The 26,571-nt window shown below is 33.5% G+C and overlaps 1 protein-coding gene across 2 annotated transcripts in view; it reads right to left on the bottom strand.

Moving 5' to 3' along the window:
* LOC149803602 (DNA-directed RNA polymerase III subunit RPC1-like) overlaps positions 1-26,571 on the bottom strand; it is a 129,294-nt gene that overhangs the window by 2,580 nt on the left and 100,143 nt on the right. For both annotated transcript variants that reach the window (XM_089953349.1, XM_089953350.1), the window contains exons 27-36: positions 22,611-22,706; positions 21,257-21,408; positions 19,379-19,465; positions 17,139-17,204; positions 11,655-11,771; positions 10,182-10,290; positions 7,612-7,784; positions 4,327-4,395; positions 1,078-1,141; positions 375-444 (exon numbers count right to left, since the gene is read on the bottom strand). In XM_089953349.1, coding sequence (XP_089809475.1) covers positions 375-444; positions 1,078-1,141; positions 4,327-4,395; positions 7,612-7,784; positions 10,182-10,290; positions 11,655-11,771; positions 17,139-17,204; positions 19,379-19,465; positions 21,257-21,408; positions 22,611-22,706 — 1,003 coding nt within the window. The remainder of the gene's footprint in view (positions 1-374; positions 445-1,077; positions 1,142-4,326; positions 4,396-7,611; positions 7,785-10,181; positions 10,291-11,654; positions 11,772-17,138; positions 17,205-19,378; positions 19,466-21,256; positions 21,409-22,610; positions 22,707-26,571) is intronic.

Genomic DNA, 26,571 nt, shown 5'->3' with positions numbered 1-26,571 from the left:
CCCATGTGATAGCTGAATCGATGGACGTATTACAGTACACAAATTGTATTGATTCCTTTATAAACAGCAAAAGTATTGAAAGCAGATATAAAGGTGATTGAGAGATGAATTACTGTATATACTTATGTGAGATAAATGCAAACAACACAGACCTAATTTCTTATCACATAACATGCCAGCAGGTTAGGGTATATTTCTTCTCATTACTCCTAACAAACTGCACAGACCCAGATCTCCTGGCACATTATGTACTGGCAGATCTGGGTCTGTGCAGTTTGCAGTTGGACTAGACTCATAAGTGACTATATACATAACTCCAATGGTTGTGTAACATAAGACATTTTTTAATGATATTAGTGAAGTTTAAAGGATATTTATGTAGCAGCTGGAATAAACCAGTTCCTATTCCCATTGGAATACCCATAATAATGCACTCGCTGACTCCTGCAATGTAACCAAAGAAGAAAAAAGAAACATAAGTACTTATAATGACAATGTTTTCCTGAAAAAGACAATAAACAAAACTGATGTAGGAACTACTTTAATTTTCAGTAATTGATTCATTGATCATTTCATTCTGCCATCAGTAATCTAGACTTATCTTTACTTTGTCAATTTTTGGTAGTTAAAAATTTAGACTTGTCTTAACCAGAACATAAGATAAGCCTGGTATTAAATTACAAGCATTAGAATCATGCAAATGAATATTTGAGTTTAAGAAGAAAACAGCAAAGAAAAACAAATGAAATACGAGCTAATATCTGTAATCTTTAAGAAGTAAACATATTCTTTTTTGCAGTCACTTAAAAAAGTTTAATACTGTATGTACTTGCTTATAAGTCAAGTCAAACTGCAAACAACTATCCTGATCTGCCATAGCATAATGTGCCTGCAGATCAGGGTCTATCTTGTATGTTCTTCTGATTACTCCCACCAAACTGCACAGACCCAGATCTACCAATGCATTATGCAATGGCAGATCTGAGTATGTGCAGTTTGCAGTTGGATTCGTCTTATAAGCGAGTACATTCGGTAGATGAATTTATGAATGAAAAGTTGCGACTTCAAATTACTTACCAATAATGGCATCTTTCTGACCGTGATAAGCTGCTTCAAACAAATGGTCAGCTGTTTTCTCAAACTGAAAAGAGAACATAACTCACTATAGTGTATTGTAAGTATGGATCTTTTATTCCACAAAACACCTTTACTATGAATGGTAAATGCAGACACACCCAAAGTAGCAAAAATATAAGAAAACTTGATGCTTGTGACACTCCTTGATTACACAATTAAGTGAGGATCATTTTGTTTCTTCTTGCAGGAACTGTATCAATATGCATATAAACTCCAGTACATGTCCATTCTTTTTGGTCATACCAGTATATTAATTAAACAAGTTTAATTCAAACACAAATTGTATTGAAATCATTCTTTTTCTTTTATAAATTGGTTTACATCAATGTTCAGGAAATATGCACAGAGTATCAGTGCTAACAAGACCTCAAAGTGGACCTCGTATTATTCAGCTGGCTTAAATAACTAAACTGTTGACCATTTCATCAAATAAGCATTTCCAATATGGTAAGCACAAAACCAAATTTTACATCATGTCAATTTATACCTATTTTATTATAGTCTGATAAAGATTATTTCCACATATAAAGGCAAAATTAATAAGCAGTCACTTTCTCATAATCAAAGTTATCCAACAGCTTGAAAAGTTTACAGATTAAACTTTAATTTGTGGTCAACCAAATCACATGGCTTTCTCATAATTCAAAGTTACATTTCATAGGATTTTTCTAGGCAATGGGTTTCTTTACTCTTATAGTAATTAAATTTTATACAAAAAATTATATATTTTTATAAGCTGTGATGTCATAAATTAAAATATATAATTGTTGGTACAAGATAAAATATATCTTGTATTTACATAGAAAATAAAATTATCTTTTATTATATATACCAATCTTGCTGCAGAATAGAAGATTAAACTTGCTGATGCAACTGCTTTTTGTAAATTCACCTCACTATCACTTTGATGGCTATCTCATGAATCTAAATTATAATTCACTGGGGTTTTTCTTAGGCTACGGGTTTCTTTACACTTATAGTAATTAAATTTAGAAGTGTTTCAGAGAAAAGCATATTGGGACATTGTGTATATTACATGCAAAACATACAAAATAAATTGAGAATTTATTCTCTTCCTACACTGATACCATATATATATCTTCATGTGGTACAGAAATTTGATATTCTAATGAGTGGCAAAGTCACAAGTCAAAATATAGAATTGTTGGAAATGCGAGATGAAATATATCTAGCATTTATGCAGAAAAATTAAATTTGCTTATATTATTTATACCAAATTTATTAGATTAAAGTCGTTTGTCTGCACCCCTATTTTATACATTCACCTTAGTTCCAGAGGTTGATATATAAATACTGGTGATTTAAAAAAGCAGTAGGATTTGGATGACCTGTCACAGTAAATTACATTTGTGACATTTTGTCAACTATTTTATTATATCTAACCAAAAGGCAAGTACAATTCACCAATGTGTCACAGTTATCAAGCAAGTATGGAGAAATAACTTCACAGACACACATATGGCATCAAGTTTCTTCATCAATAATTAAGGTTCATGTATGAAATGTGATGGGTTTTATTAATTTGTTCTGGCCCACAAAGTGAATATTATCAATGTTTTTTTAGATCTTGATGATATAAGCTCATATTACAGGTTTGATCAGAACCGAATCCAAAGCAGTAACAAACTCAGCAAATCTGATGCAAGATCACCTCATTAGAATGTCTCAATCACATTCATATTAGAAACTGTCCAAAATTTTCATCAAAAACTTACATTCCAAGTCAGCAAAATTGATCAGAAATATGGCTACCAGAGTTGTAAGAAGCAACTGTTGACAGACAACTGATGAGAGAATTGATAATTGATGGGCACAGCGCAATACCACAAGCTCACTTGCCCTACTGAAAGGTGAGCTAAACACAAAATGTACATGCATTTTTATATAACAAATCAAAGCATTTAAAACTCAGCAAGATTAGAAAACAGAGCTGATTGCAGTACATATTATATATGCAAAAATTCTAGTACTGATAAATGCTGAAAATTTTATCCTGATTTTACCAACTAATTGTTTCAGTTACTATGTAACTAAAGGCCTGCAACTTTTATCGGTTAATATGTAAACTGAACCAATGCCCTGCAGCAAGCAACTATTTTTCTGGTCATTTTTGCCAATAAACTGGTATTCATTGTTGATGTTAATTTCATGTATTGACGTTAAAATGCAACAAAATAAACAAGACTATGCTGACACAAAGCCAAAGAATAGCTTAAAATGTTTTTCCTCAAATGAATATTATCAATGTTTTTTTTGCATTACATGCTAACCAGATAGAGCTGAATTATGAAGAAAAATTTAGGTGCAAATAAGTCTTCAAATGGTATACTGTTTTACAGCACAGTATCACAATAGTAGCTATATGGTGCCAGCTAATGGCAAAGTCTGAAAAATGTAAAATGGAATTATGCACAAAAATAGGATGATAAACCCTTCTGAACAATATAAACATAAAGGATAACAATAACAAGTATACAAGGTGAAGAGAAAAGTTAGTATATTAGTGTGTGATATGAGAGAAGGTTCACATTGTTTAAATGTATTCTTAAAGTCCAACAGTACAATTTAACAGCCAAGAACTATGGTAAAAGGACAACAATGATATAATGTCATAAAATATAGACTTAACAATGATATAAACCGTTTAGACATGTACTGTGGATTCATTATCAGTTTGTTTGGTAGCAATTTTCATACATTTTATGTTTCTTACAAGCCACAAATTTAAAAGTAAAATATGTATGTTTCTGTTTAAATTTCCCTTGGAATCTTTTGTACCTGAAAACCCCACATTAATTGTTACTATAACAATCTACTACACATATAATGTGTATTGCATGTAAAAGTATGACCCTCACAAAAGTTTACACAGATATTACACCCCCCAAGATGTGCATACAGAAATGATGTATCCTGTGTTTACAAAACATTCTTAATATGTATAAGTATGTGTGCAAGCGTGTATCAGAGAGAGAGAGAGAGAGAGAGAGAGAGAGACAAAGACACACAAACTGATACCCCCCCCCAAAAAAAAAAAAACCACCTGGAATAACTGGAACAAGAAGGAAGAAATGACAGAAGATAGCAAACAGAGTATGAAAACAATATATTTAGATGACTGGAAAAAAAAGAGACAGTTAATATCTAGGTTAATTAGCTACAACTTACAGAGGCTAACATCAGTACACTTTCTTTCATCTTGGCCAGACCAAACCTTGTGATTCCCAACACTTCTCCCTATAAAAAAATGTCAGAAAACAATGAAATAAAAAAATCTTTACAACTTCATTTATTCTTAAATTCAATTTATTATCTTTTAGCCATACCTTTTAGCTTCAAAGTTTTTAAACAATCTAACTAAAAATAAAAAACTCACCTTCATGCATTTACTTTATATCAGAGAATATATATTTTGCATAACACATCACCTTGCCTTGACCTGTCAATAGCATATTGCCTTGCCCTGACCTGTCATAACACATCCTCTTGCTTTCATATGTAAAAAGCATCTTACATTGCCCTGACATGTCATTGCATATCATAATGCCCTGTTCTATCAATAGCATGACACCTTGCACTGACCTGTAATAACATTATCATCTTGCCCTTGCCTGCCAATAGCATGTCACCTTGCCCTGGTCTGTCAATAGCATGTCGCCTTGTCCTGACCTGTCAGTAGCATGTCACTTTCTTCTGGCCTGTCAAAGCACATCACCTTGCCCTGATCTGTCAACAGCATGTCACTTTGCCCTAACCTGTAAAAGCATATCATCTTCCCCATGGCTGTCAAAGCATATCACTTCACCCTGGTCTGTCAATAGCCTTCTAGCCTATCAATAACATGTCACTTTTCCCTGATCTGTCAACAGCATGCCACCTTACATTGGTCTGTAAATAGGATGTCACCTTGTCAGTAGCATATCACTTTGCCCCAGTCTGCCAAAGTGCGTTACCTTGCCCTGAACTGTCAATTCTAAGATGCTCTGCCATGAAGAAATGCATTTAATTCACTGAATTCTAATATATTATGCAAGACTACTTTGTCTCACTTTATATTTCTCATAATATAATCACTCAAACAAAGGCAGAATTATGAGTAGAGTATAGTTAGTTTGAATCCTATGGGCTATAACAGGTAAACAACCATGCCCATTGTTACAAACTGTTGAACAGAAAACAGGCAGATACATATCCTTGCTCAAGTCAAAGTCCCATCTAGTAACAAAAATGTTGCAGCATGGATTTTCTCTTCCAACATGAAGGTTCAAAACTTCATCTTTGGCATCATGAATTTTCTGACCAAGTATAAAAAAAATGAACAAGAGCACTCTCAGCTGTATACATGACTTGAACTGACACACCACATTACATCATATACTCTAAATACCAATCTGTCATCTTACAGTTGCAAGGGGAGGAAACGGGTAAGAGTTATTGCATTTTGTCTACATGGGATAGAAAAAGACCATTTTCATCTTTTCATAGTGCTGGATTCACGAGGTAGCAGGTTAATATTGCTATCGTAATGTGATTGGGGAACATGCTTGAAGGAGAAATGATTTTCACTTGGTTGGTACCTGTACTTATCTGTTGTTTCCATATCTCACAAACAGGACTTTGAGACAAGAAAAATGTGAAACATATTAAAGCTTATCTGACAGTTATACACAAGCAACACACGAATGTGGGACCAATTGATGGTAATTGCAATTGTTCAGAGAGAGAGTTTTTTCAAAGTGTTTTGAAGGACTACCAAACAAATTTCAAAAGGAGAATTCTGTTTTACAGAAAATGAACAATTTCCATAATTTACTTATCCAACGTTGTGTGTTTTAGAAAAACAGATAGTCCAAGACAATGACGAATTGAGACATACAATGAAAGCCCTATGTTCCAGAGAAGTGTGTGTGATTTGGATTTTTAATGTAGCTTTAACAATTTTTCAGTCATATCACTACGATGTCTGCAATGTGACAGTTTATAGTGATGTCTAGCACTGGGGCATCATGCCGCAGACATGTTGCATGATGCCCCATCCAGTCATGTTATCCTGATGCCAGGCCAACCAGTCCTAACACCAACCTCTTAATGCTGAGCACCAAGCGAGGCAGCTGTAAGTACAACTTTTAAAAATCTTTGATATGACTTGGCTGGGGTTTGAACTTTATCATCTGAAAATTAAAGGCAAAGGCAACATTTTTGTTTTTGCAACAGGGTCTTAGATGTTGGCCAGGTTCCCAATAAATATTTTTTCAGTAGTAACCAAAATCACATAAATAATCTTAATTTTAATAATTTTAATAAAAATCATGTCTCTTTTCTATCATTGTCAAAAAGAGTACAGTGAATGGCATGTTATACACGAACCTTGTGTTTAAGTCTTCAGTGTAGACACTAGTAGTCAAGGTATTGTTGACTTGGGATATTACTAAGGGGTCTCAATGTCATCGACCTCTCTAACCTGCCAATAGAATGGCCTTAGATTGCAAAATATTTGCTCAATATCAGGGATTAGTTCATTTTGAGCCTTGGTTACAGTGATGATCTGATCTGTTCTGTATAATGTAAAGTACCTTAATGTCCTGAGTCTTGATAACAACACTGACCTGATCTGCCTTGTATAATGTAAAGTACCTTAATGTCCTGAGTCTTGATAACAACACTGATCTGATCTGCCTTGTATAATGTAAAGTACCTTAATGTCCTGAGTCTTGATAACAACACTGATCTGATCTGCCCTGTATAATGTAAAGTACCTTAATGTCCTGAGTCTTGATAACAACACTGATCTGATCTGCCCTGTATAATGTAAAGTACCTTAATGTCCTGAGTCTTGATAACAACACTGATCTGATCTGCCTTGTATAATGTAAAGTACCTTAATGTCCTAAGTCTTGATAACAACACTGATCTGATCTGCCCTGTATAATGTAAAGTACCTTAATTGTCATGTGCCTTGTTTACAACACTGATGATCTGATCTGCCTGTATAATGTAAAGTACCATAATTGTCATGTGCCTTGTTTACAATACTGATGATCTGATCTGCCCTGTATAATGTAAAGTAACTTAAACATCATGTGCCTTGTTTACAACACTGATGATCAGATCTTCCATGTATAATGTAAAGTAACTTGAATGTCATGTGCCTTGTTTACAACACTGATGATCTGATCTGCCCTGTATAATGTAAAGTAACTTGAATGTCATGTGCCTTGTTTACAACACTGATGATCTGATCTGCCCTGTATAATGTAAAGTAACTTGAATGTCACGTGCCTTGTTTACAACACTGATGATCTGATCTGCCCTGTATAATGTAAAGTACCTTAAACATCATGTGCCTTGTTTACAACACAAATGATCTGATCTGCCCTGTATAGCATACCTTAAACATCATGTGCCTTGTTTACAGCACTGATGATCTGATCTGCCCTGTATAGAGTAAAGTACCTTGAATGTCATGAGATCGGCCAGCAACATAACATGACGGATGTCAATGCTCATGCCGTGACTGCTCATTGTATAGTTAATCTCATTCATAATGGTCGTTCTGGCTGCCTCTATACCCAGTGTCTTCTCAACCTCATACGTGTTGTTGGAAATGGTCTCTGTACCCTTCACACCTGAAGTTTCACAAGAAAATTTATGAAGACGTAAATGGTTCAATACACTTGGGCCATAAAAAAACATCCTTTCTATATTGTGAACAATTAACTATGAATCATCGTGAGACACTCATACCCTTCACGTTTACAATTAACTGTTTCTTGACAATTTGTTTCAGTATGTTGGCATTTATCACCCATGATTCTAATATTTGTGTTACTATACAGCTTTTCTCCTTGGACACTCTCTTAATTTCATTCCAATGTATTTACCTAAGAATCTTATGACAGCGCTGTATTGCACACTCAAACTGAACTCATTGAGTGAAGTCAACACAATGTATGCCAGGATCACAACTTTTGTTGGACAGTTCAGTCTTTGCTGGCTGCTTCAGCTTATACTGAAGAAACTTTAATCAAGTGTAATCCATACTGTCAGGAAGTTTAACAGCTCAGCTGTGACCTTTGTACCCATTCAGTAACCAATGAATCACTCAATGACATAATGAACCAAACTGTCATCAGTAGTAGCAGACAGTACCCCCTGGCAAAACGTATATAATTTTAAACAAAAAGTAAATTAAATCTGGTTTTCATTATGTCTAAACTGTTACTTAACTTACCATTCCTCATAAACAGATCATGAATAACAAAAACTTTTCTGTCTTTTATCTGACATTCATTTTCCCTTTTCTTTTCTGTTTCCAAATGTTTCACATCATTCAATGTTTTGGGGAAGCAGGTATTTCTGGGTATAATGAGTCCCTTACTACTAATTGTAAGTTACAGCATCAACATTTAATAAAGGTGTTATTTTTAATATTGTGCAGTCTTAGATCAATGTTTTCACCTTTAAAAAATGAGGATGTATGGTGGGACCCTCAAATTAAATCTGTAATATTGAAGAGGATCCCAGTAAGACAACACAAAATATTCAGATCTCAATATGAGTGTCAACATTTAAGATGCCAGAACTTTTGTGAAAGCTATTGCTTAATCATGAATTTAAGCACATCAATAGATTGATTTGAACTCTTAAGTAAATGCATTTAAGTCTGAACAATCAATGGTAATGACAACATAACCTGTATATATGTCAGTATAACATAACATTATCAATTACCATATAAGAGAAGAGACTCATTCCATAAAAGCTCAAATAATCAAAGCTAAAACAGAAGTTAATTACAAACATGGGATGGAAGTTATATTTAGATCCAATAATAATAATAATACCAAGAAGCTAAAATATAGCATCATCATTTACCATTTCCTAATTCTGTTCAATCCTACAGTAAACAATTTCAGATATATGTAAATTTGTTTAATTAACAACTGAGTAGATTAAAGGTTGAATAAGTACAATATAAAAAAATGATAGCTATAAATTCAGCTAAATGTCACTGATTTGTGTAAATTTTTTATAGGTTTCTCTTTTTCAATATCCTCTTTGTCACTTCCCCCCTTTCTCCATTTTATCTCTTAATTATCTCTTACCCATCCTCCACTTTCATTTCCCTATTTACAACTTTATTTATAAACTGAACAATTCTATTTATAAGTCAAAATAGCCTATATTTCTTCAAGGCCCTATTCTGAAAGATATGGCTACTAATTTGAAAATGCCTTTCTTGTAGCCCTTTTTTCCAGTTTGATGATCCTGAATTTCTGTAATTATGATTCAAGTAGAGATATGTAATTACTGAACCGAGTTATGTTGAATAATTGTTTTTTATTGCTGATTAGAAGAAATACGAATAAAACAAATGTATCAATTGTACTGAATACATTCAGTTGATGAATATCAATATAGTGAACTAATGATGTAAATTGTCGGAAGTTTGTTGTTATATATATGTAATTACTGTATCAAATTTTATGACAAAATATGTTAGCTGATATAAATTATACTATCAACTCACAATACAACTAATAGTTTGTTTCCAGCCATTCTTTTGCAATAATAGATATGTTATTAATATAGTTGAGTTACCTTGCTTCTTATTGTTGCCAAACCAGCATGTACATATTAAAAGAATGACTTGGCAATACAAAAGTCTATAAATCAACTGCAAGATTTATAAAAATTTCATGCATATTTTCCTTTATTTAAAAGTTATTTTTACAAATATTAAATGCCAATAAATCATCATTGTATATATTCTCAGCTAAAACTAAAATGACAGTGTTGTTCTTTTAAAAAAAAATATACCAAGAAAATGTGTTTATATGTTATGGCAAAATTGTTATCAAAGCTGGAGGCTGAATATTCTATTATATAAACTCCCATCAATTTTCTGTCAGAACTCATATACTCCATTTTAAAATGAAGTGATTGTAATAAAGGTTAATTGTACTACGTGTGTGTGTTATTTGTGCATAGAACAAGGATGAACCAAAATTGAAAAAACTGACCTGGAGTAGCCATAACAGATCGCAAGTTATCTCCCTCAACCAGGAGTTTGTATCTCTCTTCTTGTTTTTCATCAACATGGATCACAGCTCGTGTCACTGAGGGAATACCCTGGCAAAACAAATGAAAATAACTTGCAAGAAAAAACTTTTTCAGTACAATTAGAGTTGTTTTTTCTGCATTTAGTCATTAAGCAAAGAAAATTTACATTAAGCCTAACAGAAATCATTTCACACTAACCTTACTGTCAGGTGTTGACAAATTCTTGTTGTTGTTATTTTGGGTTTAACACCATTTTTCAGCACATGATAGGCTGTACATGGCAACCAATAACTGGTGGACAAAGAACCTGTGAAAGCATTGGCAAGAACCATCAACCCTCAGGAAGCTAATGGAAAGCTTTCTCACAAACCCACATTGGTCAAGCCTGAGACTTGAACCCAAGTGGACAGACAGAGGTGAGATGGCAGTGATTGGTAAAGGTGAGCGCTTTAGGCCACTTGACCAAACCAGGATGTTGACTGAGGTACAGACAAATGGACATACAAACATAAACAAGGATGCCAAAGTAATCACTATGTTCAGCTTCTGCCAAGGTAGGATTGACGTAAATTATGTGAAATCATTCATGATGAGTCACTCATTGTTCTTCAAATCTGCTTCAGAAGCTGCAATATTTGTTCAAAAACAGAAGCCAGATTAAACTGGGTGAAAGAGACAGGCTTTGAGCAATACTGAAAAGACAGTATTACAAGAATAGTTCATTCATAAAAAACTACCAAGGAGCCAAATGAAATTACACAGCAAACAGAACACATAATTTCCTGGGTTCTTCCTACACCAAATATACTGGCTGCCATTTATATCCTATCATGAGCTGAAAAATGGCATTAAACCCACAAAAACCATACCAAACTTCTTAAAGGTGATATAAAGTTTATTTTACAATAATATCTATACATGATGAAAACACAGATGTAGTAAATGGAAAATAAATTAAGGTCTATATTTCAAAAATATCTTTCAACACAGTTAAGATTTTCTTAAATGAGTAAAAAGCTTATCTTGCAGTTTCAAAAGAATGGTATCAACTACCATAATATACTTGCTCATAAAGCTGATAAAACTGCAAACAACACAGACCCTAAACTGATGATGTAAAATGTGAAAGTAGATCAGGGTCTATGTTGTTTGTTCTACTGATTATTCCTAACAAACCGCATGGACCCAGATTTACTGGCATATTATTTGGTGGCAGATCTGGGTCTATGCAGTTTGTATTTGGACCTGACTTTATACATAAGTATAAAAACAGTATTAAAGGTACCGATCAAGAAAGAGTTTTCTTTCGCGAGAAATACTTATGAGTTCTAATAAGTATATAAAATTCAGTCCTACATGAAAAATCTGAAAATAATTTTGGGTACTCCTTTCTGAAATGACATCAAAAAAGTATAAAATCAAGACAACTGCACCTTAATCATGACAGAAGGAAGCTCTTTTTTCCAAAGCTGCAGAACATAGTACATTGAACTTTTGGCTGTTTCCTGGGGGTGGATGGTCAGTACTGCCTCGCTGTGAACATGGACCACCTTAAACAGAGACATAATCATAAAATTAGAGATTGGTATTTTTCAAAACAGCTTTAATCTATCTTGACCACAGGCAGAGGTGGGAAAAGAGACAAAGGGAGATGGGAAGAAAAAAAAACAGATTTCGAAAGGATTGAACCTCAACTGTCAAAAGAAGAATTTCTAGGGAGTCCACGATCAGTCTGTTTTGTTTGTACTATTATTGTAAATGCTGAGTATTGAAAGCATACTGAAACTGAGAAACTTAAAAATACCAAATTTTATATAAGTATTTCTTATGTTTGAATTAGCTTGTACACATTACTTTTGTTATCATGCAGACTTACCATGATGTTGTCCACTGGCCATTAGACCACACAATCTACTGGTTTACCATAAGTGCAAGCCATCAACAAAATTTGGTAAGGAAGCTTGCTCTAAAACAGAAGTTGTTCTGCAAAAACACATTCAGGCACAACGAACCTGGCCTTTGACCCTAAAGTAAACAGGCCTATTCTATATCTACCGTGTAAGTGCTCAACAAAGTTTGGTCAAGGTACAAATTTAACTGATGCTATGCAACTGATTCTTTGTGGTTTATAAAATGTAATATCCACATGTTTTTGGTCATGTGGTTTATATATATGCACATGCAATAAAAGTCCCATGATGCTCTTCTGTCTGAAAAGGATTTCCAGTAATTCATTAAAATACCTTTTTTTTCTTTCTTAACCATCATTGATATTCTTAAGCATTAAGATTTTCAAATTAACTGCTAAAACAGCCATACTGGATATGAGATCAGCATATTTTCATTTAGGACAAACTGCACTACATTACTTCTGGTGAAAACCCCCATAACAATATGACCATACATTCAGGAGAATTAGTGACAAGATTTTCACACTGTTCATTGTGGCAGCTATTGGATGTCTGCTGGACACCATTTTCATTGAGGACCAACTACATACTGTAAGATGTCTTTTGAAGAAATTTCTATGCTGATATGAGAATAAATTCTGAAGGACAAAATATAACAAGATTTTCAAGATGGCCACCATGGAGTCCATACTAGATGACACATAAGAATCATCTTCATTCAGGAATAACTAGACATATGAAGCATTCTGGTGAAAAGCCCATGTCAATATAACTTTCCATTCAGGAGGAGAAGCAACAAGATTTCCAAGAGGCTAACATAGTAGCCGCATTTTAATTCAGAAAGGCACTATTTACATTCAGAACCAACCAGATACCAACATTGATCTTCTGGCGCAAACCCGATGTTAATATCATGTTCCATTTAAGAGCAATATAAGATTTTCAAGATGATTTCCATGGTGGTCACACTGGATGTGAAATTGGCAACATTTTCATTGAGTACCAATTTGATATCATAAGAAATCTGGTGAAAACCCATTGTCAATACCATGGAGTAGCCATACAAATTTAAAGATAGCCAATGTGGTGGTCATTTAGGCTATCAGATCCAAACAGTTTTTACGGAAGACCAACTAGACATCACAAAAAGTCTTCAGCTGAAAAAGCCCATGTCAATAAACTTTCCATTCCGAGATTAGTTACAACAAGAACTTTCAGTGAAAACTCCACACTGATATGACCATCCATTCGGGATGACTAGTGATAACAAGATTTTAAAGACAGCTTCTGTTGTAGCCATATTAAATGTGTGAGCAGCATCATGTTCATTTAGGACCAACTAGACCTTGTGGATGAATGTGTGTATAAAATTACATGGCCATCTTCCAAGTAGTAAAGGAGTGATAACAGTCTTTAGGCCATCTGGTATAACGGTACCAATTGCGCAAGTCCAGGTGGGCGGAGCTTAAGGTGTATGGAACATTGTATTCAGAATTAAAGAACAAAACTAGCTGTGATTGGTGCATTATGTAAGACTTGTACTTTCTGTTTGGCTTAAAAAAAAGTTGAGCCTCTTGGCAACATGTGAGTTTGTGTTAATTTCTATCTAGATCATATTTTGTATTTTTTATGATTTTTTTAAAATATGGTACACATGACTGAAAATGTGCTTGTTGTGACTAGATAACTCTTACCCCTGTCTAGTTCCAGTAGAGTTATCTCTCTTAAATGCAATGGAGTACCTGGTTATGTCATTGTCAAATTGACAATCTAGCATTGTTCTATAGGACAGCGTGTGACATGCATGCCCAAGTAGGACAGAAAGTATATTTATTTCACAAAACATTAGCATTGAGGTATATGGAAAAACAATTGGTACCGTGATACCTAAAGGAAAGAATAGCCTCACAGTGTTTCCATAGAAACGCATACATGTGGGCGGCATTTATGAACTATACTAGTTTGATGTAGGAAAACAAATGTATGCTGAACACTTTTGGTCAAATATTGAAAGTTCTTTAAGAACAAAATGTATGAAATCTTTAGAAAATAGCACAAGATGGCTTTGGATGGGGACTTTTGATAACTATAGCTATGATAGATATAGACTTGTGTTACCTGATGCCTTTATGTATGTGCTGTTACCTCCTAGATTGGAATGCATGCAACAAAATAAGTTATGTAAACATAATATAGTTGATTTTGGCCAAATATTGGCTATTGTACCTGCAAAAGATGAAAAATCATGTGTACAAAAACAACTATCTTGTTCTTGTAAGGCATGCCATAAACCAGGATAGAGAACATTCTAAGTACACTTGTAGATAGATCACTTGTACCATGTGGGATGTTCTGGCATGAGTAATTTTTAGGTAATTTATTAAGGATTTGGTATTCCTTCCCATTTTGATTTGAATTGTCCTGCTCTAATTGTCCCTTCTTTTTTTTTACACTCTCCTGCTTTGAAATTGTTCATGTAGTTAGTTCAGTTCTCTTGCATTCCCTTTTGTTGAAGTAGCAGTGAATACCAACAAACAAGAACAGTTTCCTTAAGTCAGCATTTCCCATTGGCACTTGTATAAGCCCAATTATAATCTACTATTGACTTTCAATTAATCCTATTTCTTTCTGTCAAGCTGCTCCTGTGGAATTTCCATGTTTGGTCCAACATTACAGAATGATAACCATTTTAGTCACAAAGTGCGTATTCATTCCATTCAAATCCACACTGTTCTTGAAACTTTGCATCCCATCGCAAGAATCCAAATTGGCATGAGATGATATCTGCATGGTTATGGAAGGCTGCACTCTACATGCCGGCATTGTAGAAAATATGAACTATGTGATATGAAAGAGCTGCGTCATCTTAGAAATTAAAATTACATGACTCTTGAGGTCTCCACTAAACATAGGAGTCTAAATGTTAGGTTCTCACTTTGTCAGTAATGTATTTTGAGATAATTTAATTGCAATGAAGTTAATACAGGTTGTTGATGAACTCATCTATATTACATGGATAATGTATTCAAGGTTACCACACCTTATGTATATCATTCAGTTATCTCCCTTACACCAGTCATAACATTTCAAGGAAATAAAATCTCACATTTTTAGTGACTGATTATGAAAATAAAGAGAAGATTTGTGAAGTATTATATTAGCCCTCAATCTTGATGCAAATGTAAGTAGAAGCAATTTGATAATTTCTCACAGTAAAGTTTACAAGTTTAAAAACTGATAAGGTATGTTCTGCTTGGCTCTGAGATAAGTTTCTCTCTATCTTATGCCAATTATTATTAAATTCTTATTTAGAAGAAATATACTTTATATGTATCTATATTATCTAAATTATTCACCCTTTTATATTAGATGGAAATGAACACAACTTCACTTGAAATTTGGGTCCTGTAAGGGATGTTATAGCACAGTTGCCTTTGGGCTGTCCTTGGACCTGTTGGGCCCTGCCCCATATATTTGTCCAAGGTAAGGTCATCAAACTTTCACTTCTCATTTTTCGCATTGCTGATTTTGCCACCTTTAATTCCTTTATCATAAGCTACCTCTCCCTTTTAGATAAACACTTTCCTCCTGTTTTTAACTCCATTTGATGTGCTATACTTAGTGTTTATATTTGGCATTTTTCTGTATTTTATTCCCCTAATTTCACCTCCCAATCCAAACATAACCACTTAGAAGCTGCGATTTACTATATTTGGTGACTGACTGGCTTATTGAAACAATTTTATTCACATTACAAAGGAGGAAAGCTTACTATTTGTGTTACAAAGAGGATGGGTAGGTGGACCTTTGTGTGAGGACTGGTGGTTAGTGACCTCTTGTATCTGTAGATAGTGTAAAGTGGTCAAAGCTTATACTTTATAATAAGATTGGGCCATGTCCACCTGTCTCTGATGTTAAGTTCTGCACCTACCAAACAAATATAAATTCCTTTCTTTTAGGTGAATTGTACATTTTGAAGTAGGACAGGTGCATACTATTTGGTACATTGACCTTTGACCTAGTTATTACATAATATGATATAATGTGATTTATCCCATATCACCTATGTGAAGTTCAATAATTGCTGATATGAATAAGATACAACTCATAGTTGAAAGAATTCATTTTATTTCAAAAGATGATTTTGATGGTGAAGCAAAAGTATGAAAACAATAGTTCAAACAGCTCAATGACATTTCTATACACATTCATATAAGACATAGGTTAGTACCTCATCAAATTGTTTTTCACAAGTGAGACTAAGTATATTTGTTACTTATACAGTCCCGAACTATTTCACAGATTATTGGAAAAATTAAGGTTTGCTATAGGTATAACGGTACCAATTGCGCAAGTCCAGGTGGGCGGAGCTTAAGGTGTATGGAACATTGTATTCAGAATTAAAGAACAAAACTAGCTGTGATTGGTGCATTATGTAAGACTTGTACTTTCTGTTTGGCTTAAAAAAAAGTTGAGCCTCTTGGCAACATGTGAGTTTGTGTTAATTTCTATCTAGATCATATTTTGTATTTTTTATGATTTTTTTAAAATATGGTACACATGACTGAAAATGTGCTTGTTGTGACTAGATAACTCTTACCCCTGTCTAGTTCCAGTAGAGTTATCTCTCTTAAATGCAATGGAGTACCTGGTTATGTCATTGTCAAATTGACAATCTAGCATTGTTCTATAGGACAGCGTGTGACATGCATGCCCAAGTAGGACAGAAAGTATATTTATTTCACAAAACATTAGCATTGAGGTATATGGAAAAACAATTGGTACCGTGATACCATCTGATAAATTCTTTTGGTCTATGTAATATACATATATAAATATATATATATATATATATATATATATATATATATATATATATATATATATATATATACGGCTTGTAAACATAAACTATTTTAAATGCCAGTAAAAGGTTACCTTACCACACTGTGACAAGAAAACAAGAAAGTATGAAATTCCAAATGTCTATAAAATGACAGAATTTACCTGATGTTTTATCCTTAATTTTGAGCTGCATACTGATTCCTTGATGGAGTAAACACTTACTTCCAACTGGAAAACAAATGAAAAATCATCTAATAATTTAAATTTAATTGATATACTTCTATTTGATTAGGTTAAGTATAGAAAATAAAAATAAAGATAAAAACACACAATGCCTAAACACATCCAACAAACAAGGTGACTGTTCTCAGCGTGCTTCCATATATTCACAGTTAAGTCCATGGTTCCCATGCTTTTCTAAAGATAAATTTCCAGGTCATTTCCATGTTTTTTCCAGGATGAAATTACTTTTTCAAGGTTCACATGTGACTGTTACTGAATGGGATTAAAGAACATTTTAGATTATAAATCTAAAGATGTTTCTCTTTCAAGGCTGTCCAAAAACATCGAAGTCAGAAAAGATGATGATGTATAAAACCACAAAATGTATCACATGAAACAAGTTTTATTATATTCCTTTCAATTAGCATGTACAGTCCTTTCAATGTACAGAATAAAAATTCTAACTTTATTTTGATGACTTGCATTATGTTGCTAAGTGGGAACAACATAATGAACATAAATTATGTTTTGTTTCCTTTCAAACTTTTAATTCTAAATAATTCTATAGTAATATAAATATATATATATATATATATATATATATATATATATATATATATATATATATATATATATATATATACATATATATATATATATATATATATATATATATATATATATATATATATATATATATATATATATGCATCTCACAGAAAGTAACATTTCCTATTACTGTATATATATATATAAAAACAATAAATGCAAATAATCAGAATCTTGTCTTGTAACTAAATGAGTTTAACCCTGAATTCATTTGTGCCAATAAAATCCCAAACAAGATTTTTCAAACAACCTAATCTCCTTAAGACGATATGGTTACAAATCCATCATTTAAAATACATTTTCAAAAGGGTTGATTTAAATTTTGACAAAAGACCTTCAAAATTATATACTGTTAATAAACAAAGATTGAATTTTCTGTCTTCTTGTAATTCATAAAGTCAGTCCCCAAACCTGTCTTGACACAGGGGCTCAAAACGTTTTTTAATATATAATACAAGGAATGAAAATTTCTCATTTCAGCCCTGAGATTCCACAATTTGGACTACAAATTTTGCTTAAAACGAATGGCAGTCCGTTTTCTAAGTACCAAGTCACATTTCATCAATGACGTAGTTTTATCTTGTCTTTCAGCAGATGAAAGACATAACGATTTTAATACTCACAATTTTTGAGAAAATAAGTAATTTTCATATCAATTACATGCATGTATCACTCGATCTAACAACGTTTAAAGTTTGCTAGGATATCCAGTAAGCAGCTACGCTTTGCCACGACAAAGTTTGCCTCTTGTGATGCTAGACTGGTTTTCATACCTTCTATATTGAGCCAGCTTTCAAAATAAAAGTTATCATTTCTCCCGTTTTCCTGATTTCCCCTGTAGTGTGGGAACCCAGTAAGTCTCAAACAACCCAAATAAATATTTTGCTGAAAGGATATCACCTTTAAGTCTTGTAGAGATACAACCCAAATAAAGGATATCACCTTTAAGGTTCACAGAAAATATGATAAAACTTACTATCCTAAAAATATGCATCCTAACCATGCACAGGTTTTTTCAAACAGCTCTGAGTTTGATCACTAAGTTGAACTTGCTATGGCAACACCCCAAGGCAGGCAATACTTGCTGTTTATTATTACAGCCATCAACTCTCCTACATTTCTACAGATATCTTTTATTTTGTGTTTATCTTAAGAACACCAAGTGAAAATTGTTTCTGATAACTTAAATTTACTCGCATGTCATAAACATGGTAGCTCAGTTGACAAAGGATCAGATTCCTAATCACAGGGTCATGGGTTTAATACTCACCCAGGCAAGCGTGGGTTGGTTGACTTGGTGTGTCCTTGTGAAAGGCATTTAGCTCTCACTTCCTCTGCATGATATAGCCAATAATGTGTTAAAAGTGTTACTAAATAAATAAACAAATAAGTAATATATTATTATTGTTAGACTTCCAAAAGGACTATAGATGTAATCAAAAGTCTACTACAGGAGATCACCTTGGGGACTGTGTGTGTGCATGTGTGTGTATGTGTATTACATTTTATAGCTCAGATTTTGATGAGAACAGTTTTAGAATTTCTCTTCACAGGTGTTAAAAAGATCTTACCTTGAGCAATTTGATCCTGTCTAAATCCAGTTTGATCAATATAAAACAATCATCAGGTAAGAAAACCTCTTCCAGATACTCGGATACCTGAAGTAATATAAATATCTCACTCAGATACCTGAATTACCTGAATATAAATTTTTCAATTGGATACATGAAGTAATATAAATTTCTGATCAGGCAGCAATGAATGATTGGTATTTTGAAATAAAACACATTCAGAAACAGAGTTGTAATAATTTATTTGCAAATATATAATCAACAACATTTTTAAAACACTTTTTTGGTCTTTGGATTACATGAAATTAGTTTAAATCAGGCATGGATGACCTAATCAAAAGTGCACTGTCACATTGGTATATAACCATGGAAAAACTAGTGCAAGAAGAAAAGAAAAAAGTCATCTTGAGCAAAGAAAATAGTGGGATAAATGAAGAAACAGATTTAACAGATTGAGAGATTAATTATGTATGTTATAATGAGATACCAAAATATATCAATGGCAGCACAATGATTTTGCCACATACCACATTTATCACCAGAGTGGTGATATAACATTTGGAACTATTTTCTTATACCATTTAGAAACTGCCTTTATATATGTTATTTATACCCATATTTCCATAACCAGGTCTACTGTAGTATAATCTATTTGCTAACTAAATTGAAGACATTGGAATCACTCCTTTGTTTGTTCCCGCTTTATGTACAGAGCAACTTCAATTACTCCTCCCCCTCCCCATCAGGAGGAAAAGATATTAAGATGTCTTAATCCATCTTGTATCCTCATTTAAGTAATCAAGAAAGCACCATCGAGAATACCTAAAATTGAAAACAACAACAAAATGTAGGTTTAAAGTATTATAATTAGTTTCATACATGAATCATGGAAATTGTCAGTGACTAAACATACATTTCTAGTTACTTTTCAATATTTTATATTACCCATATAGTATCATATACCTGATACTCTCAATAACAAATGGTACACATTTTTATGAAAAACTCTTGATTAAATATAAGTTGTCTAAGCAGTGATTTTAACTCTCATTACAATAATAATCATGTCTGAAACAATGAGAAATCAGGCATGATGAGTGCTGACTGCTGCCTGAAATTAAGTGACAATCAAAATTTGGGTACAGCATTTGTTACTGAAATATACTGCAAGCTTTCCAACACATGAACATTTGCATAAATAAACAAAAATAGAAACCAAAATTCTTACAATTAAACTAACAATTCTTGCAAGTTAACTAACAAGTCTTGCAAGTAAACTAACAATTCTTACAAGTAAACTAACAATCATTAAAATTTGTTGTTGAATGATGTTATGCTCTGCAGTTTGTTGGAACATTCTTTCACTATTTTACAGTACCTCCACAACAGCATTATTTACCATCTTAATCCACACATGAAATGTGTTAGCTAAAATAAAAGTCTCTTCATTTTGATATAAAAACAGTCATTAATTTGACAAAATACACAATTTGAAGCACCACATATGAAATCTAAATTTGTAAAAAGTTGGCTGTCTTAAAATTATTGTAAAATTTCAGTACTTCTTTTTATCAATGGAACAATGCAACCATTAATTCCCAACTCCTGGTCACAACTAACTTGAATGATACTATTAGTTAACAGTTATTAGAATTAGAGTACAGACATGATTTTGAACCAATTTTTAATAATCCTACTAAGATGGTAACAGTGAACCAGTTTTGGTGCTAAACATGTTTATCCCAAGATGAACCCACAGTGCAAGCATGATGTCAACCATGGACAAGGTGGATGGACAGCTGCAGGGAAACAAAACAAATTCTATATACTGCCTGCCTTTCAAGATAGATATAATGATGTTATTGAAGGTTATCTAACCTCTCCAAGGGTGGTTTTCTCAATTCTTCCCTTGACAAGCCTTGCATATTCAGGATCATTGTCCAGCATTAAATGGGCAGTTATAATGGGAGTACTGATGTTCTTGGAAGCATTGATAATCTCCTTGATACGAGGAACTCCCTGGGTTATATCTAGCAGCTGTTAAGGACTTTTTGAAATGTTGGGCTATTCAACTACTTTAGTGAAAATCTATATTTTACATGGATATGGATCAAAGCAATCTAAAATAATAAAAATGTATTGGATTGTGTGTATTTTTTGCACAAGTCTAAGGTGAATATTCAAGTACATGCCATAACACAAACAGGCATGGAAAATAGTACGCTGTCACTAATTGCTCATACAATAGTAGGTGCACAAGTATTTAAAAGTCATTAAAAAATTAACACAAGTTAGAGATGATATATTCCACTTACCAAATACACAAAGGAAAGGGTATGCTGATGAGTACATTTTTAGTATGATATAATTACTGAGGCTGCAACAGTTCTCCGCAACAGAGAGCCTGCACAGTTGATTTATGGCATGTTGAAGATCACTCAAGATTTACATAGGTTTCATATACCTTTTCACATGATTCTTAATTATTAAACTGTACAAGAATTTTTCTTTTTATTATTTGGTAGGAGACAGAAATTGCAACCATGCCATTTATTCGTGTCTCTCCCCGAGTTCACAGTGCTATGATACACATATGTAAAAAGTGATGTATCACTGATATGTCATAATGTAATGATCACATTATTTCGAGCTGTACAGCAAGTAATGACTGTTACAAAAGCAGGCTACATTAAGGACACTTGTCTGCTCTTGGTAACGTTCAGTTTAATGAATCAATCGATGTGTAAAAAATTGCGAGTGAATCAATTATTTGTGTGAAAATTGCGAATAAATCAATGTGTGAAAATTGCATCATTCTTGGAAATGAATGTTTCATATTGATCTTAGAATCATAATACATGGAGCAAGCATCAAGATCCAGAGGTCATTGAGTCCACAAAAACAACATGCCTTACATGCTCACTTGTTAAGTCAAGTCCAACCGCAAACAACATAGACCCTAATCTGCCATTGTGTAATGCACCAGAAGATCAGAGTCAACACTGTTTATTTCACTGATTAAAACAAACAAACTGCATAGAACCAGATCTGCCAAAGCATTATGCAATGCCAGATCTGGTCTATGCAGTTTGCAGCTGCACCCAACTTATAAGTGAGTACATATGGTTATATTATGATCAGGTATTGTATCTGAAAAAAATGCTACACTAACAAGAAGCAATGTCAATTGTTTCATGACATTTTCAACATAATGGGCCCGATATAAGGATACTCATAGAGGCCACACCAGCAAAGTGGAAGGTCTTGAGAGTCATCTGTGTTCCAGGTTCTCCTATACTCTGGGCACACACAGCACCTACTGCTGTGCCTGGAAAAAAGAAATTCAGAATTGATACTTTCCTGAATTTATCTCGATGAAGTAACATTTTTTAGCCCTTACATAACAGAATAGAATCTACTTATTCTTGATGAAAATCAGTAAAAGGTGAATCTATACGAGACACATATTAGTTACATAGTATGCATGTTAGTGACATGGTATGGAATGATACCAAGTCAGAAGAAAACTTACCTGGTCATGAGACATGTATGTACCAGGAAACAAATTTACCAAACTGACGATTTTAAACTACATGTGATTGTCTTGTGGAGGAAGCAAGAACATCAATCACTAAGAACTGATTGGTCAGTTTTGATGGCACTTTCAGTACATCACTAACTATATACTGAGGAAATGGAAGCTAAAAGCCAACTTTATGACAAAACAATGTCATTTATTATGTCACATTACCAGGTCCTTTTTCTGCTGACCATGTATTGTTTCAAAACTTGTCCCAACAATACATATTTTAATTCATGAAAAAAATAAAAAAATCTACAAATTTTACACTGTAAAAAGTAAGAATTCATATCTTAATAACAAAAACCAATATGTGAGTAATCTTAATTTGTAATTTCTTTCTGACCAATAAAATAAGAAAAATAAAAGAAACAAGAGCCCATTGAATGGAATGACACATATGTGCTGAAAGCAATTTGTAACTCACAAGAAGTTCATTTTTTTCCAACTTTTTTTACTGCCAAGTTTTGAAATCATCACAGATAGTCTTCAGAACCACCAACATGCCAAAAAGTACTTTCTTATATGTTCTACTTAACATATGATCACATTATAAGTGCTGTAGAGAAATAATTGTTATGGCTTTAGACCTTGATTTTAATATTGATATGACTCAACTTGTCTCAGATACCATTAAGAAATAACCACATGCTATATTTGGTTTATCCATAACTTAATAAATATGTTTTAAAAACCCAAAGCAAGTTATTGATCTGGTATTATTCAAGATATTATAATAATACAAATGGATTTAAATGTCAAGCATTATGGATTTTTATGGTTTTTATCGCAAAATGTAAGTTGTCAGCTTATTTATGACATATTGTACTCAATAATATAACTGTATTTACTTTTTGCAGTTTTGTCTTTATTTGCCCGTTGTTTCTATCCAATTTGTCATGTTTATTTTCCCAACACTGACTTACTGATGACTCATGGGTTTGGTTTGCAAAGTTTACTTGAATTTAAAAATCCATAAAAATCCATAATGCTTGACATTTAAATCCATTTGTATGATAAATTCATGAATTCTATTCTAGGTCACATACCAGTACAAAAATAGTAGCCTAGAATGATCCAATTCACAATATTCTGTAATATATTAATTCCTTATGTCTTATAAATAAACAGACAGTGAAGACAAACACTTTTGTGGTTGACAGTATCATTTAAATGTCATTGTTCAATGCCATCTGGTATAAAGCCCAAGAATTCATCCTGGTCATTGTAAACACCATCCAACACCAATTCCTAATCTTTGGTACTGAATAAACATCAAAGGGTTTTCAACACCATCCAACTCCAATTCCTAATCTTTGGTACTGAATAAGCATCAAAGGGTTTTCAACACCATCCAACTCCAATTCCTAATCTTTGGTGCTGAATAAACATCAAAGGGTTTTCAACACCATCCAACTCCAATTCCTAATCTTTGGTACTGAATAAGTATCAATGGGTTTTCAACACCATCCAACTCCAGTTCCTAATCTTTGGTACTGAATAAACATCAAAGGGTTTTCAACACCATCCAACTCCAATTCCTAATCTTTGGTACTGAATAAGTATCAATGGGTTTTCAACACCATCCAACTCCAATTCCTAATCTTTGGTACTGAATAAGCATCAAAGGGTTTTCAGCACCATCCAACTCCAATTCCTAATCTTTGGTACTGAATAAGTATCAATGGGTTTTCAACACCATCCAACTCCAATTCCTAATCTTTGGTACTGAATAAGCATCAAAGGGTTTTCAGCACCATCCAACTCCAATTCCTAATCTTTGGTACTGAATAAGTATCAATGGGTTTTCAACACCATCCAACTCCAATTCCTAATCTTTGGTACTGAATAAGCATCAAAGGGTTTTCAGCACCATCCAACTCCAATTCCTAATCTTTGGTACTGAATAAGTATCAATGGGTTTTCAACACCATCCAACTCCAATTCCTAATCTTTGGTACTGAATAAGTATCAATGGGTTTTCAACACCATCCAACACCAATTCCTAATCTTTGGTACTGAATAAGTATCAATGGGTTTTCAACACCATCCAACTCCAATTCCTAATCTTTGGTACTGAATAAGTATCAATGGGTTTTCAACACAATCCAACTCCAGTTCCTAATCTTTGGTACTGAATAAGCATCAAAGGGTTTTCAACACTATCCAACTCCAATTCCTAATCTTTGGTACTGAATAAGCATCAAAGGGTTTTCAACACCATCCAACTCCAATTTCCAATCTTTGGTACTGAATAAGCATCAAAGGGTTTTCAACACCATCCAACTCCAGTTCCTAATCTTTGGTACTGAATAAGTATCAATGGGGTTTCAACACCATCCAACTCCAGTTCCTAATCTTTGGTACTGAATAAGCATCAAAGGGTTTTCAACACCATCCAACTCCAATTCCTAATCTTTGGTACTGAATAAGCATCAAAGGGTTTTCAGCACTATCCAACTCCAATTTCTAATCTTTGGTACTGAATAAGCATCAAAGGGTTTTCAACACCATCCAACTCCAATTTCTAATCTTTGGTACTGAATAAGCATCAAAGGGTTTTCAACACCATCCAACTCCAATTCCTAATCTTTGGTACTGAATAAGTATCAATGGGTTTTCAACACCATCCAACTCCAATTCCTAATCTTTGGTACTGAATAAGCATCAAAGGGTTTTCAACACCATCCAACTCCAATTCCTAATCTTTGGTACTGAATAAGTATCAATGGGTTTTCAACACCATCCAACTCCAATTCCTAATCTTTGGTACTGAATAAGCATCAAAGGGTTTTCAACACCATCCAACTCCAATTCCTAATCTTTGGTACTGAATAAGTATCAAAGGGTTTTCAACACCATCCAACTCCAGTTCCTAATCTTTGGTACTGAATAAGTATCAATGGGTTTTCAACACCATCCAACTCCAATTCCTAATCTTTGGTACTGAATAAGCATCAAAGGGTTTTCAACACCACCCAACTCCAATTCCTAATCTTTGGTACTGAATAAGTATCAATGGGTTTTCAACACCATCCAACTCCAATTCCTAATCTTTGGTACTGAATAAGCATCAAAGGGTTTTCAACACCATCCAACTCCAATTCCTAATCTTTGGTACTGAATAAGTATCAATGGGTTTTCAACACCATCCAACTCCAATTCCTAATCTTTGGTACTGAATAAGCATCAAAGGGTTTTCAACACCATCCAACTCCAATTTCTAATCTTTGGTACTGAATAAGCATCAAAGGGTTTTCAACACCATCCAACTCCAGTTCCTAATCTTTGGTACTGAATAAGTATCAATGGGTTTTCAACACCATCCAACTCCAATTCCTAATCTTTGGTACTGAATAAGCATCAAAGGGTTTTCAACACCATCCAACTCCAATTCCTAATCTTTGGTACTGAATAAGTATCAATGGGTTTTCAACACCATCCAACTCCAATTCCTAATCTTTGGTACTGAATAAACATCAAAGGGTTTTCAACACCATCCAACTCCAATTCCTAATCTTTGGTACTGAATAAGCATCAAAGGGTTTCAACACCATCCGACTCCAATTCCTAATCTTTGGTATTGAATAAGCATCAAAGGGATTTCAACATG

The sequence above is a fragment of the Sinohyriopsis cumingii genome, chromosome 3 (assembly GCF_028554795.1).
Source record: "Sinohyriopsis cumingii isolate HCF-2022 chromosome 3, ASM2855479v2, whole genome shotgun sequence".
Lineage (NCBI taxonomy): Eukaryota > Metazoa > Mollusca > Bivalvia > Unionida > Unionidae > Sinohyriopsis > Sinohyriopsis cumingii.
This window is presented reverse-complemented; position numbering and strand designations above follow the sequence as displayed.